General features: G+C 38.4%; 1 protein-coding gene across 1 annotated transcript in view; it reads right to left on the bottom strand.

Annotated features, from left to right (window-relative positions):
• LOC134753970 (DE-cadherin) overlaps positions 1–23,011 on the bottom strand; it is a 372,368-nt gene that overhangs the window by 12,475 nt on the left and 336,882 nt on the right. The window contains exons 17-20 of the mRNA XM_063690045.1: positions 22,319–22,535; positions 17,763–17,981; positions 6,362–6,586; positions 2,701–2,831 (exon numbers count right to left, since the gene is read on the bottom strand). Coding sequence (XP_063546115.1) covers positions 2,701–2,831; positions 6,362–6,586; positions 17,763–17,981; positions 22,319–22,535 — 792 coding nt within the window. The remainder of the gene's footprint in view (positions 1–2,700; positions 2,832–6,361; positions 6,587–17,762; positions 17,982–22,318; positions 22,536–23,011) is intronic.

Genomic DNA, 23,011 nt, shown 5'->3' with positions numbered 1-23,011 from the left:
ATAAATTCAATATACGCGAAATAATCCGTTTTCATAGTTTTATTTCATGAGTAACTATCGCGGTAACCGAAGACAATATTATATACATACATATATTACGTTATGTTGCATAGTACTAAAATTAAAAGTGACATTCACAAGAAAGAAAAGAGTACGATATCATCACTTTAAATTTTCTTTTCTTCTGCGATTCGTGAAGATTTTTACGAGAATGTAGATCCGTGAAATTAATAGTAACTTTTAACTTATATGAAGTGAAAGAGCGTTTTGACATTGTCCGATCCGATATCGGATGTCGGAAGGAAGTAAAATATAAGATGAGTTTCTCCGCATTTATTTATGCATTTAATAAATCATTAAAAAACGATAACTAACGCAAAAAAGGCACTCCTGCAACCGTTTTTGTCATAGGCGCCTTCCGACATCCGATATCGGAAAGGCGCTTCCGATAAATCCAGCCATGTCGCATGTCGGGGCCCCCCGTCAGCTGTCGGACCGATACTATTTGTTTGTGTGCGTATGTGAAGGCATAATACTTGTTGTAGTGTACGTGACAGCTAAAGCCGGCGCCCGGGCGCGCCTTGCGGCTTGACTACGAGGATAATTATGTAGCATCCTACATCCGACTCTTAGGTCTATAGTCTATACCATAGCCTCCACACGTCAAATTATCTTAAAAAAAAAAACAAACAAACATTTAAGCCGAGCGAGAACAACGCAGAAACACCTACATTGGCATAAGACTTTGGTTTGCGACGCCAACAAGATTGACTTCGCAAAGTAACAAGTTTTGTGCCGCACTACACTCAGGTAATAGCTTCGGAAAGTAATTAATTTTGTTTAAAACAGCCACAACGGCAACTTCGGAATATTTTGCTGAATCCTATGCACTAAACGACGTTTTAATATTATTAAATGCAGCGAGTGTCATGCTTTTACAATATCGGTTACATTCAGATGACGACTGCAGTTGCGACCGTTGCAACGTAAAGTTAAAACTTTCAGATGGCAAACCGTCGGTTGAGAATACGTTTGTGCGATTGCTATATCATTTGTGACTTTTGTATTGCTTTAAGGTAACAGGTCCCTAGCAGACATTTGATCCTCAAAACAAACCTGATCGACTGATACCATTAAGGCCGTTCCGTCGGTTTGCCGCTGTCTCTGTCACATTTCGCAAGAAAGAACGGGAAATATCATGCGCGCCAAGTGTCAATTTTGATCGAATTTTGTCGATTTTTATTTATTTTAAAAACGTTACCCTACAATATCGAAATTCGAAAGCTATGAAATGATTATTTAAGTTAAGATTGTTTTTCTTCTTTTTGTATTTATAGTATCACATAATAAATAACCGAGTAAAGTTGGATTAAAAGTCCGAGTTAGAGGTTACTTTGGGAATTAATTGTATCGAGCGAAGTGTCATAATTCGTGTATCGGAAGCTATGATATTAAAGATAATATAGTTAAGAACTACATATATTTTTTCCACGTCTACGAATATCAACGCCTCTTAGAAAAACAGGATCATATAAGGAGATTTTTCGCCTTCTGGCTCAGGGAACCACCTTAATAATAAATGTCAACTACCCAATTGACAGTGACATCGCCAACGTTTCAGCAATAATTCTGCTGCAGCCGCTAGGCGATTGTAACTTTATCAAACTATGCGCTTATGCAGTCTTAGCCCATAGAATGTCTTTGTATTCGTCTGTAACTTGAAGAGCTAACAAAGGCAGCTTTAGTTAAGGAAATTTCACGGAGAATCTTCTATGCACTCGACGCGAGATTCCGCCACAAAAGATACTTATTTCCTTGAAGAATCTTAAGAGCATAAAGAATCTTAAGAGCATAAATTGAAGTGAATGAAATATTTCGTTTGGTTCTTTAGATATACAGCCTGTTTTTTAACATCTAGACTGCGAGGTTAATATAAAATTAATAAACGAGTAGGTACTACTCTATGTCGTTTAAATCACGTAAAAAAATTGAATAAGGGCCAATAAAATTATTGATTTTAGAGTGTAGTTTTATTTAGTGGTACCTAATTGTCTAGCGTATCCATCTGTCAACGGTACTTCAAGTTCCGCCTCAAGGAGAGAGGGAGAGAAATTAGGGGTGAATTAGCCGCTTACTGACACAGACCGAATTCCACGCGGGCGAAGCTGCGGGCACAGCTAGTATGTACAATAAATAAATAAAAACAAATAAATATTATAGTATATAATCTTACACAAACCGACCTAGTCCCACAGTAAACTCAAAGGCTTGTGTTGTGGGTACTGGACGAGACTAGATATTATCATTTATAAATTTCCACACCTGGTTTTTGTGATAATGATTTGTGAAGAACGCTCTTAAAAGAAACAAAGGCTTTTGTTTAACAGATTAGGGCCCGAGCCCGAAATAATCATCTGAGAAAATTCATACTATATATTTTGCCCGTACAGTCGCCATTAGATATATCGGAGCGGCTAAGGCGCTCACAAATATCTGAACACGCCTTTATTGTCAGGGCGTTAGAGTGCGTGTTCAGATATTGTGAACATCTGGGCTGCTCCGATATATCTGATGGCGACTGTACCTGGGTGGGTAGGCACGCAGTCGTTATGAACCTGCGAGCAGACTGACGCACTGTGTGTGCGCACCGACGCAAATATTCTAAGTGTAGGAGCAGTTCTCTAACAGGTGGGTACTTACATAGTCGTTGTACGTGAAGTTGCTGATGCAGCCAACGAAATGCTGGTTGGTGGGGATGTGCTGCCAGCCAAATTGGTGTGCTAGATGTCTGAAGTCGATGGTCGCTCCACCCAATTGAAGGGGTCCATTCACTGTAGAACACAAATACATTAATATACGTGTATATATTGTACTGCCTATTCCTGTGCCATATTTGTGTTCTGTGTTTTGGTACAATAAAGAGTTTATACATACATACATACATACATACATATACGGTACAATTGTTTATAGAACCAATCGAACTTTATTTACATAATGTCGGGCAATGGTGACGTGACTTTTCGTCGCATTTTTATTTTCAATTGGCGTTTGTTGATAAACGATTGATATCTTGGCTGTTGTCTCTATTCTGCCGTCAAAATAATTATACAACCTAAAACATAATAAAACCTCCGACCGAGTCGCACTGGTTATCTAATATCTATATTTACATAGACGCCGAATTTAGCAAAATAGGTAAATCAAATGCCACTTCAAGTGGCGTGCTTGTTAAACTTCTTCAAACAATGCTGTATTTCTAGCGTAGGTACACGTTTGTTTACATTTGAATACTTTATTGAATTAAAAGTTGCAACGAGAGATTTTTGCAGCTATTGTTGCATAACGTACACTAAAAAGCTGTATAAAATTAGACAGCACTAAAACATTAAAATGTATTCTACATTGCATAATGTATGCACGCTAAAATTTAAGCATTAAGCAACGGCAGGAAAGTTAGTTAACGACTAGCCACGCTGTAAGTCAGAGTTCAAGTAGGTAGGCAAAATAAACTGTCGGGAAACAAACTTGATTCAGACTGTAGGATTGTTTTGCTCAGTTGTAAACAAAAATTTTATGATAAGAATACTACAATACAAGAGGTCGGGAACTTTTCTATAATTCTCACAGCTGTCGGAAAATGCGGCGCGCTCAGCGAAAACAAAAGATTCTTGTACAGCAATAATGTATGTAAATTTATTGCAGACGCTGGCATTTGAATTCAGAACCAATCGAAAGCACCTGGAAACCATATTTTGGGCGGGTTGGTAAATATATATTTGAATGGAGTTTGAACATTTAAGTAAATAGATACTATTATGAGAAATTGTACACTACTAAGCTTTAAATTATACGTTCGGCAATATTTGTGTACGACGAAGGAAACGCGGCCATAATAATTCGCTAAAAAGAATTAATGCTAGTTTCCACTTTGAAGTACAGTATGAGTAAGCATGATGATAAATACCTATAAAAGTTGTATAACCGATACGTTCGCCTACAAAAATGTAGATAAATTTCATAATTTACCGTTACTGGAAATTCTTACTGCCATGTGTAACGGACAACGACCATAAAAACCTCTGTCAATAGTATTAAATTTCAAGAGGAGCGGGCCATAAACCCTGGGCCTTTTTGCCCATTTAACCGGTCTCGTTAATTCTGCATAAAAAGCAGGTTTTATCAGATTTCTGGCGACCCTGTATAATCCAGCAATAATGGAAACGGGCAAAAAACACCGTCGCCCTAGATACGTATAAACTACTCATTAGCGAAGTAAAAATGCAGTTAAAACTAGTTGTCAGGAAAATGATGGAAAAATGTAAATGGATTTATTTGAATATCCTTTTAAGACCTTTGTGAAAACTAGCTTGTTACAATTTAATTATTCATTTTGACAAGATAAAGATAAAGGTAAATTATTCAAGTAGACACATTACAATGCGCTTATGAACGTCAAATAAAGCAAGTCAAGTAACTTGGGTACAACGGAAAATAATGACGTATGCATGGAGACTATATAAAGGAGCCAAATCTCTATGTATGAAAAGTGTCCATCAAAAAACAGTAATTAGGCGGCGCCACCATACACCGAAATACTACCAAAAACAACCTACGTAATTTGGTCGGGTTATTTGTTGCCTTATATGGTTCATGTTATACTCATGTCCCAGAGCCTAACTAGCGCCACCGGAGAGATTAGGAACTATTATTTAAAGCTGAAAGCGGTCACTTTTGCAACAATTCTGCCATAAAAGATTGGCATCCTTTCTATACCATCCATAGACGTATGCTCGTTTCCCTAAATATCATGTGACAGTTATTACCACAACTTTTATATTGTAAATAATACGCAGTATCTCTTGCATTTCTGCGTTCATCATCATCCAGTTATTATTGTCTAGGCATCCAATGTCTAAAGAATCTGTGGTCTCATAGAAATATCAGCGCTAGAAGCCACCAGCAACATGCTGAGATGAGGCCATTTCGTGGCACTTTAATCTTATTTTATGTTTTCTTTTATATTATGTAATGTCTTGTTTGTTTGTGCTTACGAATAAAATCTTATTCTATTCTAATCTTTAAAAAAGTAGTGTAATCCAGAGTCAAAAATCTTACCATTAAGTAATTCTAAATTACCATTAAATAAATTAAATAATCCGAAACACTACACTGCGCTCCAGAACAGGCATAGCTGACGTAGGGGAGAAGACCGCTAGGCTGAAGTGGGACTGGGCAGGTCACGTCTGCCGCATGCATCCGGATAGGTGGGCTAGTATAGCCACCAAGTGGATGCCGCAAAAGAAGCGCGGACGTGGCAGGCCCAGGCGGAGATGGCGGGACGACTTAGACACCTTCACTAATAACTGGCCGGAAACAGCTCAACAACGGGAGTCATGGAAATCTAAGGGAGAGGCCTTTGCCCAGCAGTGGGATACAACAGGTTATTAAAAAAAAAAAAAAAAAAAAAAAAGTAATTCTCTTGGTGCAATAGGCGCCGCCAGACTCATACACGAGGACAACCTGCACCGATCCACGAACATCTTTATGGAGCTCTTCATCAGCATGATCTCCATGAGAGCTGTTGCATGACGCTGTTGTTGAGCCTCATGGAGTCGTAGTTTACCAAAAGGATCGGGTAGACCATTCTGTGATATTATCCAGTTTAAAAAGACTTACCATTAAGTATCTCTCTTGGCGCAATAGGCGCCGCTAGGCTCATACAAGTGGACAGCTTGCACCGATCCACGAACATCTCTATTGAACTCTTCATTAGCACGATCTCGATGAGGTGAGGCTTGCCGTCCGCGACGTGGCCGACGCTGTTGTTGAGCCTCGTGGAGTCGTAGTTTACCAAGAGGATCGGGTAGACCGTTCTGTGATATTATCCAGTTTAAAAAGACACCATTAAGTATCCCTCTTGGCGCAATAGGCGCCGCCAGGCTCATACGAGTGTACAGCTTGCACCGATTCACGAACATCTCTATTGAACTCTTCATTAGCACGATCTCGATGAGGTGAGGCTTGCCGTCCGCGACGTGGACGACGCTGTTGTTGAGCCTCATGGAGTCGTAGTTTACCAAGAGGATCGGGTAGACCATTCTGTGATATTATCCAGTTTAAAAAGACTTACCATTAAGTATCTCTCTTGGCGCAATAGGCGCCGCCAGGCTCATACGAGTGTACAGCTTGCACCGATTCACGAACATCTCTATTGAACTCTTCATTAGCACGATCTCGATGAGGTGAGGCTTGCCGTCCGCGACGTGGACGACGCTGTTGTTGAGCCTCATGGAGTCGTAGTTTACCAAGAGGATCGGGTAGACCATTCTGTGATATTATCCAGTTTAAAAAGACTTACCATTAAGTATCTCTCTTGGCGCAATAGGCGCCGCCAGGCTCATACAAGTGGATAGCTTGCACCGATCCACGAACATCTCTATTGAACTCTTCATTAGCACGATCTCGATGAGGTGAGGCTTGCCGTCCGCGACGTGGACGACGCTGTTGTTGAGCCTCGTGGTGCCGGAGCCATAGTTCACCAGGAGGATCGGGAAGCCATCGACGAGTTCCAGGGAGAGGAAGTCTGTAAAAGAGGTGTTTAGTTAGAATACAATAATCATCATCAACCAAGAACCATTTTCACTTTACCGCGTTTAAGAGATATATCCATTTATTACTTTTTCAGCCTGTTAATAGCGTCCTGGGGGGGACTAGCCAAGTAACGTTTCGCCGTGTATATGCCACGTGACTTTTCTTCGCATCTATCATCCCTATAAATTGTTACTTTTCGCTGACGTTGGTAATCGATAGATCGAGTAAACGATATTTATCTTGGTCTCACTACAGAGTCCAAGTTATTATAATCCTCATCATCATCATCATATTAAGCCGAAAGGCGTTCACTGCTGGACATCATGTGCTGCGATTTACTATTTTTATTGAAGTCAAGTGGGAGTTTAGAAAATCGTGAAAATGATTAAATGCTAGTTATTAAGCGAAAATTTTCCAGTCACAATATCTGTAAAAACTTTTATTTTTAATAAAGAGCTTTAAATTTTTAAGATGAACTGCGGATAGATTAAACATTATGTATCTTATAATAGAAGTCCTAATCAAATTGACTGATTCCACAACATCAGAAAGCTGCATAAAGCATTTCCGCGCTAAACACTAATTGAAAGCGCAGAGAATCCAAAATGCACGCTGTTGAGACGACATTCTGCAGCACTCGCAGCGTTCAAGATGTTCATCGGAATGGCACAATACTGACTAGACAGAATGCAGCCAATACATCCTTAATAGGATTGCTAGTTGGATTGTTCTCATGTGCAAACTTAGAAGTAATCTGTGTACTCGTAACCAGAGGGCGTAAGCTAAATAATATGGATGCCTCTGGGGCTTTCTTGAACGGTATTTTAGACTAATATTGTTTTATTGGTATACGTTATGTATTTTTGTAAGTAATAAACATTTTATTGTGCGAAACAACGATAGGTTACAACATATATATATAATTAAAAGTACAGTCAAAGGGTACTTCCCAAACTTTCAAAAATATGTGACCGCTCTTACACTTTAGATAACAAAGTCATGTTCACATATTTTTGAGCCATTAGTTTGGACCGATATTTTTGCCTTCGACTGTACAAATGCCAACTCAGATTAAGAGATAGAGCTGAAAGTCCTCACCTAACCTCAAAAAGTAATTAAAATCTATACCTAAAGTAATCTTGTCAAATCGTTTGCATGGCAACACACTAATAATTAGAATAATTCTAATACTGTTTGAGAATAAACTCTTGAATAGAATTAAGGTAATTTTTTTGTTAATGTCGGGAATACATACAGAAATAAAGCTACAATAAAAAATTAGGTCATTAATTGTAGGTCATAAATGCAATAGTTAAATAAGTATGTCCAAAGATAGATATAACTCCGTAATAGATGGATACAGTCTAAGGAAAAAACGTGCCTCGAAAATCACGAAAATTTGATTCTCGATCAGATGGCGCCACTAGTTTTGTCCTACTCTCGTATAGAGGGCGTTGACGGTTTCGTTTGGTATTTATAATTTTAACGCATACCAGTGAAAGAACATGGGTCAAAATAATATAAAAATAATTAATGCAAATAAAAAAATCTTATCCATATTTAAATACATTTTAAGGTATTTTTATACATCTTCATTTTTAGTTTTAAAGTATGTCGATAGATGGCAGTGAAATTACAGTAGTTACAAAATTTACTATGACAGTACCGCTCTATCTTATTATATCCTCTTTGGTATGTCCATATCCTGGATAATATTAGCTTGAAGTGTATCGTGTATAGTCTGACAAGAAATTGTAGAAAATTATTGAGGGCGCCACTTCCTACGTAACTGTCACATTATTGACATAAAACCAACATAACCTAACATGGCATAGACATAGTATATACAAGTACTTATAGACGCGCCACCGAGCGACCGGGGGTAAGAGAAAGAAAATTCATATAAAATTTGGGCAGCATAGGATTTTTTCTCTTTCACTCTTATAAATTTCGGTATTTCGCCATCGCCTCCTACCTATGATGCCACCCGGTCGGTGATAAGGACAAAGCATGGCACTATTTTCTCTTTCCTCTCATAGGAATCGCAATAAGACTATCTTTCTCTATCAAAGAGTGTCAGGCCCTAACATGGCAACAATTGTATGGATTTTTTTTCGCCTCCTACCTATGATGCCACCCGGTCGGTGATAAGGACAAAGCATGGCACTATTTTCTCTTTCCTCTCATAGGAATCGCAATAAGACTATCTTTCTCTATCAAAGAGTGTCAGGCCCTAACATGGCAACAATTGTATGGATTTTTTTTATTTCAACTATTTAATTTCTACTATTTTATATCGCATTATCAAAGATAGATATAACTCCGTAATACAGTCTAAGGAAAAAACGTGCCTCGAAAATCACGAAAATTTGATTCTCGATCAGATGGCGCCACTAGTTTTGGCCTACACTCGTATAGAGGGCGTTGACTGTTTCGTTTGTTATTTATAATTTTAACGCATACCAGTGAAAGAACATGGGTCAAAATTATATATAAATAATTAATGCAAATAAAAAAATCATTTATCCATATTTAAATACATTTTATCGTATTTTTATAAATATTTATTTTTAGTTTTAAAGTGTGTCGACAGATGGCAGTGAATTTACTGGGGTTACAAAATTTACTATGACAGTACCGCTCTAGTATAAGTTACTCTATGGCATTATAAAGTAAGATGAGTTCTAATATGTCACAGTTATTATGACATTGACATGTTCAATGTACAAAAATAATCAAATTGTGGAATTTTATTTTTATTTCGACTAACTACGCTCGTGTGTGAAACATAGTTCTAAACACAAGTTACCAGTATTTTCTTTCTAAATACGTCATAAATATCATAATTTTACAAATTTCGCATGGAAGCAAGAAGCAAGTCAAAACACTAATCCGCCATTTCTTGTCGCCCTCAAATACCGCAAATTGCGACAAGTCCACCAGAAAATTAAGTTTCCCGCTCAAGTTTATAAAAATAAAATACCTACGTTAGCTTGCTGCAGAGATTACCTCCTTCAGATCCTGCATTGTGAAGCGTTTACAAACCGTACCCAAAGCTATTTATTTACTTGTAATCGAATATCTTTCAAGACCCAGAAGCGTTCTAGAGTACTTTATACTACAGCATCGCATGTTTACCCTTCCATGCATGCTTTCGTAAAAACTAGTGCCTACGCCAATTCTTAGGATTAGTTGTCAAGCGGACCCCAGGCTCCCATGAGCCGTGGCAAAATGCCGGGATAACGCGAGGAAGATGATGATCGCATGTTTACCCTTATAGTAAAGATCGTATCGTAAACGTCTACGCAACTGAAATGAACAATAGATCTCTTATACTATCTCATTTTATTCCTTAACCTTTGGTATGATTAGAATCTGCTCCTTATATATTCAACTTAAACATGAAGTTGTCTAGATTGCTGTTTAAATAGCAATTTTTTGACAGGCGCACGAAAGGTTAACCCTTAGACGCATGAAGTATCAATATAGATACTGAAACAAAACAAGTACCAACCAAGTTTTCTCTCTTTTTGTTATCTTATTTTTATTGAGGCTTTGGATACTCTAGGTGAACAGTGTCAGCCTCATATAAGTTCATATAAGACTATGTTACGACAATCTAAATTCTTAATTTAAAGTGATTTTAGTTGTCACTTTGGCTATTTTAATATGAGTTTACTCATGCATCTAAGGATTAAGAGGTAGAGGGGTTTTATGAACATGTTTCGACCTTCTGGATAGTGAATAGTGACTTTTGAATGGACATGGTGCGAGAGCCTTTAATGCTCAATCTAATCAATGAGTGATCTGTGGCTTGACGTCATGCCACGATGGAACTTCTTAAGGGTCCCCGGCAAGCTCGGTTCTCCATACAAACGTAGTTCCGCTCTCATTTTAAAACGACTGGCTAGATTGCTCTGAAACTTTGTACTTACAATAGGATAAGGATATTCTATAGGAGGATAGGATGTCTGTAATTAGTTTATATAGCTTCAGATACCATAGTTAAAAAAATACAGCGAATTTAAGTTTTTCATACAAAACTTGTATTTGCTCTTTTTTGTTTGTTTTATAAACTGGAGCTATATAAACTAATTACGGACCTAGATATACGTCATGTCATTGTATGTGAAAAGTTTCATTACAATCAACCATGTAGTTTTAAAATGAGAGCGGAACTAAGTTTGTTTGGGAAGGTGCAATTCGGCCGAGCTTGCCGGGGACTCTTAAGCCGTGTTTACACTGGGCGAGTGGTCTAGTCGGTGAACTTGTCGGCGTGACACTCAATTCCCTTGGTACTAAACTAAGTTATCTAAGCGTAAAAGCAATACCGTGTAGAACATCGAATGGATTTTAAATTTTCTGGTATCCAACGTTTATAAAAATATGAAACAGCTATTTTATAACAACAGAATAAAGTTATTATAAATTATTTTAAGGTATATAAGGTATAAGGTAAGGTACCTAAGTCAGAAATTAGAAATTATTTATTTGCAGAAATTATTTGTTTGTTTGTTTGTCTCATTTCCCTTTTATCATAGCTCGCTCTCTATGTTAGTAAACTGTAACAGTAAAATTCGTTTGTCATTGTCTGTTATTTGATATTTGTTTTTGTTAAAAAAAAAAAAAAAAATTTCAAATATTAAATGGCGCAGCCGGTAGGATAAGAACTTACACTCGGAAAGTTTATATTTGTGCCGTTTTCAACCAAAAGGGTACGTATTGTCGGTTGTCAATTAGACGCTATTTTCATAAAGCTTCAATTTGAAATCAATCTTATCGACAACCAAAAATATGGTACCTTTTCGTTGAAAACGTCACGTTTCGTTGAGAAGATAGACAGCAAACATGCCCGAAAATAGAGACTTGAAAAACACTCGTAAAGCCAAACGAGGCTTCAGAAGCAAAACGGCAAGTACCTAACGACTTAACAACTCTCCTGTTTAGTTTTTCGGAACTCTAACAAAACTTTATTATACGAGCGCTTAAAACTGTGCTCTACTAGGACACGTTTTTTAAATTACTACTAAGCTTCTGAAATTGAATTTGAACTGGTAACTGAGCGTAATACTTAAGTAATCTGGAGAACGTGAGTTCGAAACCCGACTATTTAGTGGAGGTTTTCGGAAAATAAATGGTACCATTTACTTATTTTCAAAAAACCATCAACTTTTGGTTTATATAAGACTCAGAATCACGAGGACTATAGATTTAAAAGGAAAAAAAAATGTCCCCAAAAATGACAGTTTTGTAACGCAAAATTACTTACATTGTACACTTTTAAGTGAAAATGCCTTAGTATATATACTATTGCGACGAGTTTCTCGATGTTATGTCCGAAATATCATTTAATATCATAATATTTTATCCGCCATTAGTTCTTCATCGATTGAAAATATGTCGAAGTAATCGGACTAGTTTCAGTATGTAATAGTTTCCCCCTTTTACGGCCTCTTAGACTATTCGGTAGCGATCCTGCCTACAAAGCTGGAGGTCCCGGGTTCGAATCCAGGTATAAATCCATTTATTTGTGTTATAGATATACCTAGGTCACCTAGTAACCATAGTAGTTTGAATTTGTGTCAGAGCGTGGCGCGCTGGTCACAATGGTCACGCGCTCGCACAAAAGAAACTATGGCTTTTATTTAACAGATTACGGTCTTTGGAGTAAAAATCATTTGAGAAGATTAAAACTATACAAGCTTCTCTTAGTTTGGGGCTAAATCGATCTGTGTAAGATTGTCCCCAAATTTTTATTTATTTTTTAGAAATTCAGATTTGGGATTAGATTGCCGAGTTGACATTAGACTCATTTAGCGAGTCGTAGCAAAATATTGAGAAACATTGTGGGTAGATAACTGCTGAAAATTTAATTTGAAATTCTTAAAGGTGCCTTGTTTGGAGTGTCGTAACTACAATTTACAATCAAATCTGTTTAGGTATTCAATAAGTCGTTCGGAGAAATTCGAGGTCTCAAAGGGTGTTAATTATAAAGCAGGCACAAAGACAACACTATCCGATTCCATAAAGCTACCCGAAATTGATACCTACGTAAAAATATATCTAAACTAAACTGTGTGAATACTTAATGACCATAATCACAATCGGTTATTCTGCGTGTTAAACCATCAGTTAAACACCCGAGCCCCGCTTTATTTTAGAGCGTTATTATTAATTACGAACAAACAATGCCCAAACGAGGTTCCCAAGCAAGAATGTACTAAGTAATTGTACAGAATATTACAGAAGCCATATAGAGCAATAACACTCGAACACGCGAACGTGGTCCATAAATCATAACACTCCGTACACGGCTGTCAGTCATTATGGAATCATTAAAAAATCATTATTGCCGTAACTGTGAACTAGGCGTAGGTATAACAACGTTTCCAAGTTTCTTTTGCGTGAGGGAAACAAATTGCCAATCGATTTTCAAACCAATTTACATCGAGAAATATACATTTGCGCTGCACTGCCAGCGGCAACGTTGATTAGCCATCGCATCTTCAGAAATGTAAATCAAGCCTCGTGATTGGTCGATCGAATTGCAATCCACTGTAACCCCGCTAATAGAGAGCACGTACAACTATAAAAATAAAATGTACAGAAAACCCAAGGGTCCATTGTGGAGTCGGGCCGGAAATCATTATTCAAGTTGTTACGCCAATCCAATGTGACGTATTCATTGTTGGCGGCAACATTGTTGTGCGTCGTAGTCCAATCCTAGTTAACGACATTGTAAGTTAATGAACTTAGTTGCCAAAGTCTTATCGAAGTTGCTAGTTTTCATGTTATCACAAACGACGATCGGTTGTAAATTATGAGAAAGGGTTTGAGAATTGCCTTGTAGCTTTTTCTTTAACTGTAAAAATGGTTTTGTGGCCGCGTGGATACAACAATTTATAACTGTCATCGACAAAGTACTAAGGAGATATATATACTTTTTAGGTGCGATTTCTTGAATATGATTAAAAACTTACTGTAGCAGATATCTGAGATCCTAATATACTCGCCCAAAAAGATATACTAAAAAAATATGCGAGAAATTGCCTCCATTTTACTTGAAGTCGCAAAAGAAACCACTAACATAGCTCTACACAATTGAACAAAGAATATTTGTGGAAATTGAATTACATTACGAAGACGATAGAAAAAGGAACCTAATATCTACCTAATCAGAAGTAGTATCGGAAAGATATAACCATAACTTCGTAGATGTGTATGAAAATAAATGGTACAGAAAATTGGTGTGGCAGTGGCACAAATTAACTGGATAATCTGATCTGTTGGCCTCGTTACTATGTGTACTTTTCACTTAACTGGATTGGCAATTTGGCATCGGCCGGCGAATCTTTGCGTTCTTGGAAGAAACATTGCCAAACTAAAAAAAGCCGTTAAATGTGAGATTAACTTGAAAACGTTGGCTAACATTATGTAATGTGGAAAAAATCCAATTGCGGGTGTGCCGAGTATATCAAAGGATTTCAAATTTGCATGTAAATAAGTCCGTGTAAAATCTAAATTTATACAAAAATTTGCTAAGATTTTTTGAAAAGGTTTTATCTATTAATTTTATTAATTCAAACATTTAAACCGAGGCTCTTATAATAGTGTGTCAAACCACTTAAAACCCTGTTCACTCGTGTATTAGGAGTTCGTGTATTAGTTAGGACTGTTCCTGAATAATATACTACTAATGTAAGGATGTCATACCGATACCTTACCTAACTACCAGGAAAGGGCCTTAATGTTAAACCCTCAATACTGTAGTCCCTCGGGAAAGATAATCCTTAAGTCACACGGACCTAGCCGCCGCCATACAATCGAAGTTATTATGCTCTAATTTTTGTCGACCTGTCTGGCCTAGTGGGTGGTAACCCTGCCTGTGAAGCCGATGGTCCTGGGTTCGAGTCCCGGTAAGGGCATTTATTTGTGTGATGAGCATAGATATTTGTTCCTGGGTCATGGGTGTTTTCTATGTATTTAAGTATTTATATATATATATATATATATGAATGAATGAATGAAATTATTTAATCCAGAAAATATTTCCATATGAGGTTACATTTAAAACGAATTACATAATAATATATGATTAAATTAAATTAAGACGTACACAAACACAAAAAAGTTATATCTTCAAATAAATCCATACTAATATTATAAATCCGAAAGTCTGTCTGTCTGTCTTTTTTTTTTTTTTTTTATGAAATAGGAGGCAAACGAGCAGACGGATCACCTGATGGAAAGCGATTACCGCCGCCCATGGACACCCGCAACACCAGAGGGGTTGTAAGTGCGTTGCCGGCCTTTAAGATGGGAATACGCTCTTTTCTTGAAGGTTTGAAGGTCATATCGGTCCGGAAATACCGCAGGCGACAGTTCATTCCACAGTTTAGCTGTGCGAGGCAGGAAGTTTCTAGAGAAACGCACAGTTGAGGACTGCCAACCATCTAAGTGGTGAGGATGGTAATGTTTTCGCGTAGGGCGATGGCGAAAAGAAGCTGCAGGGATTAATCCGAACAATTCCTCGGAGCACTCCCCGTTATACACGCGATAGAAAATGCAGAGCGAGGCCACATCTCTACGCAGCGCCAAGGAGTCAAGCCGTTCCGAAGTACGCTGGCAGTCGACAATTCGAGTCGCTCTTCGCTGGATGCGGTCCAGAGGGAGAAGCTGGTCTGTCTGTCTGTGTGTTACCTCTTCACGCTTAAACCGCTGAACCGATTTAGTTGAAATTTGGTATACAGATAGTTTGAGTCCTGGGGAAGGACATAGGATATTTTTTATCCCAGAACTCACCCCTCAAGGGGGTGAAAAGTTAAGTGGAAATTTGTATGGGGAATCAATAACCGCTGAACCGATTAAGATGAAACTTGGTATGGGGATAGTTTGAGCTGTGGGAAAGGATATAGAATAACTTTTATCCCCGAAATCATCCCTTAAGGGTGTAAAAAATGGGGTGGAAATGTAGTGTGGACCAATTTGGGGTTGAAAAAAGGATGGTTTAAAAAGAAAATTTGTTTAAGAATTAAGGTACCCAAATTACTAATTCCACGCAGACGAAGTCGCGGGCAAAAGCTAGAATATATATATCGTTATATCGTTGTCTGAGTACCCATAACACAAGCCTCCTTGGGCTTACCGTGGGACTTAGTCAATCTGTGTAAGAACGTCCTACAATATTATAGTATCAGATATAGAAACTCAAATATTCATGTCAAATTTTCTTGTTATTTCAAAATTTAGTTTAAACATGATGAGAGCGTAATTAGCTAGATAGCTTCGTGACTCTTAAAAACATAACTATACATTTTTTAATAACACTTTCCAAACATTTCATATGACTTATTGAAGCTCCATTTGGATATTATTTACGTAATTATAGTAGCGACTGAAAGTATGGACATATCGTTAATCAAATTCTTCATCCAATAATTTAAAAGGTATCGATGGATGATTTACCCTACAAATATAGTAATTCAGGTGGCGACGTGTCATTAGTGGGTACATTAGATGGGTTATCAAAGTAATGGATAGGTTAGAATAGCATACATAAGTAGGTTATTTTTATGCTGTTTTAACGCATAGAGGTGTTATTTTAAAGGGGTATCTGGGAGTAGTAATAAGATATGAAAAAACCGGCCAAGTGCGAGTCGGACTCACACACGAAGGGTTCCGTACCATTAACTATAAAAACGGTCACCCATCCAAGTACTGACCCCGCCCGACGTTGCTTAACTTCGGTCAAAAATCACGTTTGTTGTATGGGAGCCCCACTTAAATCTCTATTTTATTCTGTGTTTAGTATTTGTTGTTATAGCGGCAACCGAAATACATCATCTGTGAAAATTTCAGCTGTCTAGCTATCACAGATCACGAGATACAGCCTGGTGACAGACAGACAGACGGACAGACGGACAGACGGACAGACGGACAGACGGACGGACAGACGGACAGCGGAGTCTTAGTAATAGGGTCCCGTTTTTACCCTTTGGGTACGGAACCCTAAAAATACCTAATTAAGGAACGTGTATTCATACAATCACGACCGGGAGACAACTAAGGAGCGAGATATGCGTTGGAACTTTCCTAGGCGCGCGGAATGCTGACAACGCATAAGCTGTCCCTATAGTTTTTGTTTGATTTCGTCCCAACTCACATTTGGATTACCTAAACTTTTGATTATCCGAACTAGTCTCAGTCCCAATTATCATCGAAAAAACGGTCCATTTGACACTTAAAGGGTCCCACTGACTATCACTCCGCCGGACGATATCGGCCTGTCAGTTAAGATGCCCACTGACTATCAGTCCGCCGGATGATATCGGCCTGTCAGTTAGAACAAAAATTTGACAGTTTCGAACAACTGACAGGCCGATATCGTCCGGCGGACTGATAGTCAGTGGGCCCTTTAACTGACACATATCAGTGAAAGTTATACCTTCTCCATATACCCCGCCCGCAGCTCTGAATATTACCCAATACACATCCCGCTATTCAAAAAAAGTTGTGATTTGTAAATAAAAAATTTGATTGGCTGAACTGAAATTATATAACGCCGCTATACTTACTCAACCTCTGCAACACTCATTTGATGACAAAAACACCCATATTCCGAATGAAAGAAAAGCGACATTTCCATCAAATGATTGTTGCAGATATGAGGTTGAGTAAGTATAGCGACGATATGTTAAACCTCATGCGCGGCATTACAATATTTGGCGTTGATTAGCTCCATCCGTAATTTTTTTTTGTAATCATAATTTATATCGTTTGAACACCGGAAAAAATAAATATACTTTTGTAAACCCACATTATTTTATAAAAATATTTTGAATGTTGAAAAATTTTGAGCGGTTGAAACACTCATAATTTTTGGCGCGAATTCGACAGAGAGTGATGACGTCACACGTTGGACGGTCCAACTGACCTTTGCTACTAATGACACTTATGTGAACTAATCTGTCGAATGTGTGACGTCACCTGACGTTTCGTGCGTTTCGCTCACTAGCTTTTCGCGGGCAAATTTTTGTACTTTTTATTTATTATTTTAAGCAATTAAATGATAATTTAATAACGGAAATGCATTTGTACATGATATAACGGTAACATCCGAATAAAAAATATTTCGTGAGTATAGTTCGTTGGTGGTCACCAAATTTTACCTTGAACATCCAGCAGAGGATTGTATTTGAGGGGCCCCAGATAGAAGACCAGGCTGTTGCTGGTGTGTGACGTCACAGTGAGGGTCATATGGCCTTCATGGCAGGCCGGTGGTGGAGGGTACATGGCCCAGCCGTCTCCATGGAAGCCAATGGAAGTCTGCTCACAACGGGGGCCGGTGAGACCTTCGGGGCATTCGCATTTGTCGGCGAACGGTGTACCTGTGGATGAGGAGAAAATATTAGATGGATGTTAAGATTGATCCCAATAAGGCTTAGGCAAAAAGTTTTAGGTTGACCAGATGGTAGGTAAATATTTGGGGGTACCTTTGTTTGACATAATTATTGAAAGTCATAATGTAATGATTGTCATATAATCATTAGTCATCATTCTGAAACCGTTAACTTTTAAGGATTTTCCTCAGGTTATCCTATAGATAGGTTAGGTTTGTTTTATGGCAATCCTCAAAAGTTACGCGTTTCTGAGAAAAACCAAATTATGACTAACGAAAATGTTTATGGCTGCCACTGGCAAATTTTGGGAATGCTGCATAACGGACCCGGAATAGGCTGTTGAATTGACCCAAGCTCCCTTAGAAAGCCGTAACAACGTTAGGAAGGTGATGATGTCACTGCCTACATATAAAATAAAATATCAATTCGATTTGATTCAACTTGATCAAAATTGTATTGAAAGATTCTTTATAAAACCGTTGTATCAATTGCAAAAATATTGCGTAACATGTACGAAGCATGTTTTTGTCTGTTTTACATGTGTGCGCAAGACATATTCCTTTCCAAGAGTATATTTTAATTCCTTCGCGTTTCAATTAAAATGCTAATATTTACGTTGGCTCCGCGTAGCTGTACTAGTTGTCAAATTATTCGTGGAGTCGTGATGCATATTGTTGTCATGAACTTTGAACGGGTTAACCAACTTTCCTACTACCACATCTTCAGTTTGCGTGTTATGTTTCTGATTCTCAAAACTTCTTAACCTTAATTATAGACCACCGCTGCAGACTTTACTGTAGACATAGACCGGTATTCATATTTTACAATTTGTTAAGATACAATTTGATCTCCTCGGATTTCACGGGCCTATAAATCCCGGTCTTTTGATAGGCTTGCGTGGGGATATAGATCCAACACGTAGAGGCCCCTTGGAGAGCTTTAATGTCATGTAAAACGCCTGCTGGAACCCGTTCACAGGCGCAACAATAGACACCCATGAACCGGTCGCAGCAGGCATTGGGACTATTGCAGAAAAAGTGAACAGTATACCGGTCTATGGATTGAAGTTTGGGTGGACAATGAGACTGGGCTATTGTAAAGAACTCCGGAAACCTGCCATAACAATGTTAATACACGTTATCGAGGCAGGTGGTGACTTGCCGCTGACTAGATGGGCCCCTGAAACTGCCGTCGTGAAGACGACCAGGAGCAACACCGGTGTGAGCGGCTCAGGGGTGTCGAGAGGTGTGCGCCGCTTTCTACCCAGTGACTGTTAACAGCCACTGTGCCAACTCGCGTCTTATGCATCTTTCACTTCCACCCCTGGAGCATATAGCTCTTACGACTCCCCTCTGGACGGCCAATGAAGGTAAGCCAGAGCTGAGAGTCCTGCGGGGCCCCTTGGGGTCCACTCCGACCGACGAAGACACGCCGGAGACGGAGACCCTGACCGACTCTCTGGAGCACTCGGGTCCGTGGGGTCGTCACTCCCCAACAGCTCGCCACAAGCTGCCCTGCCATATTTGATCTTATTATTACACTGTTTAGAAATAAAAGATAAGTGGAAAAACTCACTGTGAACGGGTAAGTCTCGGTAACTCAGTTGGTAGAGCGGCGGGCTAGTATCCCGAAGTCTCAATTTCGGAGTCTCTTCTGAGACAGTGTCTTTCCACTTTTCCTTTACTTGTATGCGTATCGTTTACAGACTTTTTTATTTAATAAATACAAAAAAAAAATTTTTACTAATAATTTTGACGATCGCTGGTGGTTCGTGCGAAATGCACTGTGTGCCGTGAAAATCATATAAAACAATAGAAAACTATAAAATTGTAAAATCAGAATAGGAATGGAGACGAAAATAATTCGCATCGACGTTTTTTCTGTTTTCATAGCGATAGAAAAAGTAATAAAACAGTGAAAACACTCTATTTATTAGTGACTGTTATCGACCGGCCTAATTTAATTCATGTTTCTATGCACTCAACATGAGTGGCATCATTCGTCCATTAGGTTAGTGAGTGCTGGAATATATTTAATTGCCTAAATTGGACGATGCAAATCGAACTTGATAAAAATCGACCATTTTCGCCTTTAAAAATATTTTCGAGATTATTATATTATAAAGTTATTATCACAGCATAACTAGTATTCATTTCATTTAAATTATAATGGTCATTTTTAGTGCTCCGTATAAAACTTTGTACACGGAACACTTGGGAACTTGGGATCACTTCGGTCTTGGAAATCGGCTAAATGCGTTTTTTAACGTGAATCATCGTAGTTTCGTATAAGGATTTAAATGTTGAAACTAAGGATAAAACCTAAGATAACCGACTTTGTCGTGACAAAGTGTGGTAGAACCACAAATGTCACAATATGACGTTTTATAGAAAATTAATCGTTTTTTGTGACATTCAACACTTTGCAATTGCAGTATCTGCGGAGTTAGCTTGCTAGTTAGTTTAGTTAGTTAGCTAGTTTTGCAATGGAAATAGGACAAAAAGTCGTAATAGTGACATTTTGTTTTACGTGATTACACAGTTTGGTCGACATAGTGACCAGTGACAATTTTTTTAGGGTTCCGTACCTCAAAAGGAAAAAACGGAACCCTTATAGGATCACTCGTGCGTCTGTCTGTCTGTCTGTCCGCCTGTCTGTCTGACCGTCTGTCACAGCCTATTTTCTCCGAAACTACTGGACCAATTAAATTGAAATTTGGTACACATATGTAAGTTTGTGACCCGAAGACGGACATGTAACGTAAACCTATGAATTTTAAACATGGGGGCACTTTTGGGGTAAATTAGAAAATTAAAAAATAAAGTTTTTTAAACCATGTCGTGTTACATATCAAATGAAAGAGGTCATTATGAGAATCTTAAATATGTTTTTTTATAAGTTTAGGACAAATAGTTTAGAAGTTATTTAAGAAAATAGGCGAAACCCTTTATCTCCGAAACTACTGGGTCTAAAAATTTGAAAAAAAAAAATGATTTTTCTCTGGAGGATACAGAAAATAGTTCTTTACCTATAGATGACAGGAAAACCTATTAGAAATGTGCAGTCAAGCGTGAGTCGGATTTAATTTCTTAGTTTTTGATCCTACCCCTACGGGTTTTTAAAGACATTACACTCACGTTTCACATAAAAAATACAATTGTTAAAAATTGTGTAATGTAGGGAACCCTTGGATCGCGAGTCCGACTCGCACTTGGCCGGTTTATTTACGAGCAGATTGGTGTCGCGGCCGAAAGTGCCACGTCACCACCGAGGACGAAAAGGAAAGGAAAGTTACTAAACATAAGGATAGAAAAAAGGAAGAACAGAGAAGACAACATTCTGTGTTCCATTCTACTTCCAGTATCAACAAATCATCAAATGATCCAGTCAAACAAATCAACAATAATTAAGCTCGAGCCATTGACATCGACGCATTTCACGAGTATTGTGCGCTCGAGAGGAGTGCACACTGCACTTTGGCTCTCAACATCGCGGATTCGCGGATGTCAATAGTGAAGTGTTACTGCAAACATGACAGGCGGCCGACGATTGTTAGGGTTTAGCTGTGATGTATATTAGGTGGAACGGGTGGGACAGAATTGTCGAAGCTTTTCAGAGTAGGTATAGATCCGATAGAAGCCTTATAGGATCACGATTTACACAGCCTATTGATTAAACATTCATGATTTTTACACATTATTAATTACGAAAACGGGACTTATAGCGTATAATTAAGTTTTAAAACAGCCAGTCTTTCTCCGAGATCACGGGGACCTCGAAACGTCGGAGGTAATTTTAAAACTAAATTATGCGCTACTAAGTCCTATCTGCTTCTATTTTTGCACTGGAGACTGTTAAACAAGTTAAAATACTTCCATTCGCTAATTCGTAATTGAGAGCTGAAGACACGTACCTACTACGACTCAAAATCCAGGCATCTGTCAAAACGCTTGTCAATCAAACCCTCATTATCTCTAATAACTATGAAGGGTTAGTTCAGTCAGACAATAGTTTATTTCAAGATTAATACTTATACACAATTTTGATATTTAGTCTCGGCTCTCTTCGCCGAAAAACGAGCCTAAGTCAAGTGCCCGTGCTCAAAACTGCTAGTGTTTCTACCGACAATGGCGCGACAATCTTCGGCTCAATAACACATAAGTCTTCATAAAACTTACCTCCGTTCAAACATACGATTCTGCTTTCCACTTCACATGTACACCTCTGCTCAATCCTCGCGGACACGCCAACGAAGCTGCTAATGTTCGTATACGGACAGTACAAACTTTAAGTCTAAAGTCTTCATAAAACTTGATAAAACTCACCTCCATTTAAACACACGATTCTGCTCTCCACTTCACATGTACACTCCGGTTCAACCCTCGCGGACACGCCAACGAAGCTGCTGGTGTTCGTGTACACAGACAGAGGCACGTTGTTCTTCATCAGCACGTTGCGGCACGAATCCTCGCATTCGACCTTCTCCACCATGCACTCGTCGATATTGATCATGTAGATTCTGGCGTTCAGCTCTTTCTCCAACTGCGGACAATTTTGAGGTTAGTTTCGAAAAAAACGCCACGTGGTAGTCAAAGGTCTACTGTGGTTACCATAACCAGTATAACCACTAGTAAAGTTGTTTGTGTAATTCTGACTACTCAAGTGCTCGTATAATAGACGCTAGGTACCTAAATAAACCATCGAGTTGCCATCACAAAGGAAAAGTCAATCATAACGTCGGTAACATACGAGTAAATACCTAACACAATATAGAACGTATTTGAAATTGAAAAGTTCTTTTGTGTAGGCGACGAAATATATAAAGCGGTCTAGATATTTCAGTTTCAAAACAATTCGATGGCTCGTATTGTTGTTGAGTTAACGCCGCTAAATCCGCTGAAAAAACAGCTTTTTTTTATAGATTAATAGCTATCTAGGAATCTATCTCTAACGGTACCATAATAAAGTTGGACACAAAATTAAGGCATTTTTTGTCGCCGCAGATGTTATTCAAAGTC

This window comes from Cydia strobilella, chromosome 1 (assembly GCF_947568885.1).
Source record: "Cydia strobilella chromosome 1, ilCydStro3.1, whole genome shotgun sequence".
Classification (NCBI taxonomy): domain Eukaryota; kingdom Metazoa; phylum Arthropoda; class Insecta; order Lepidoptera; family Tortricidae; genus Cydia; species Cydia strobilella.
Note: the sequence above shows the minus strand (reverse complement) of the source record. Positions and strands in the feature narration are given on the sequence as shown.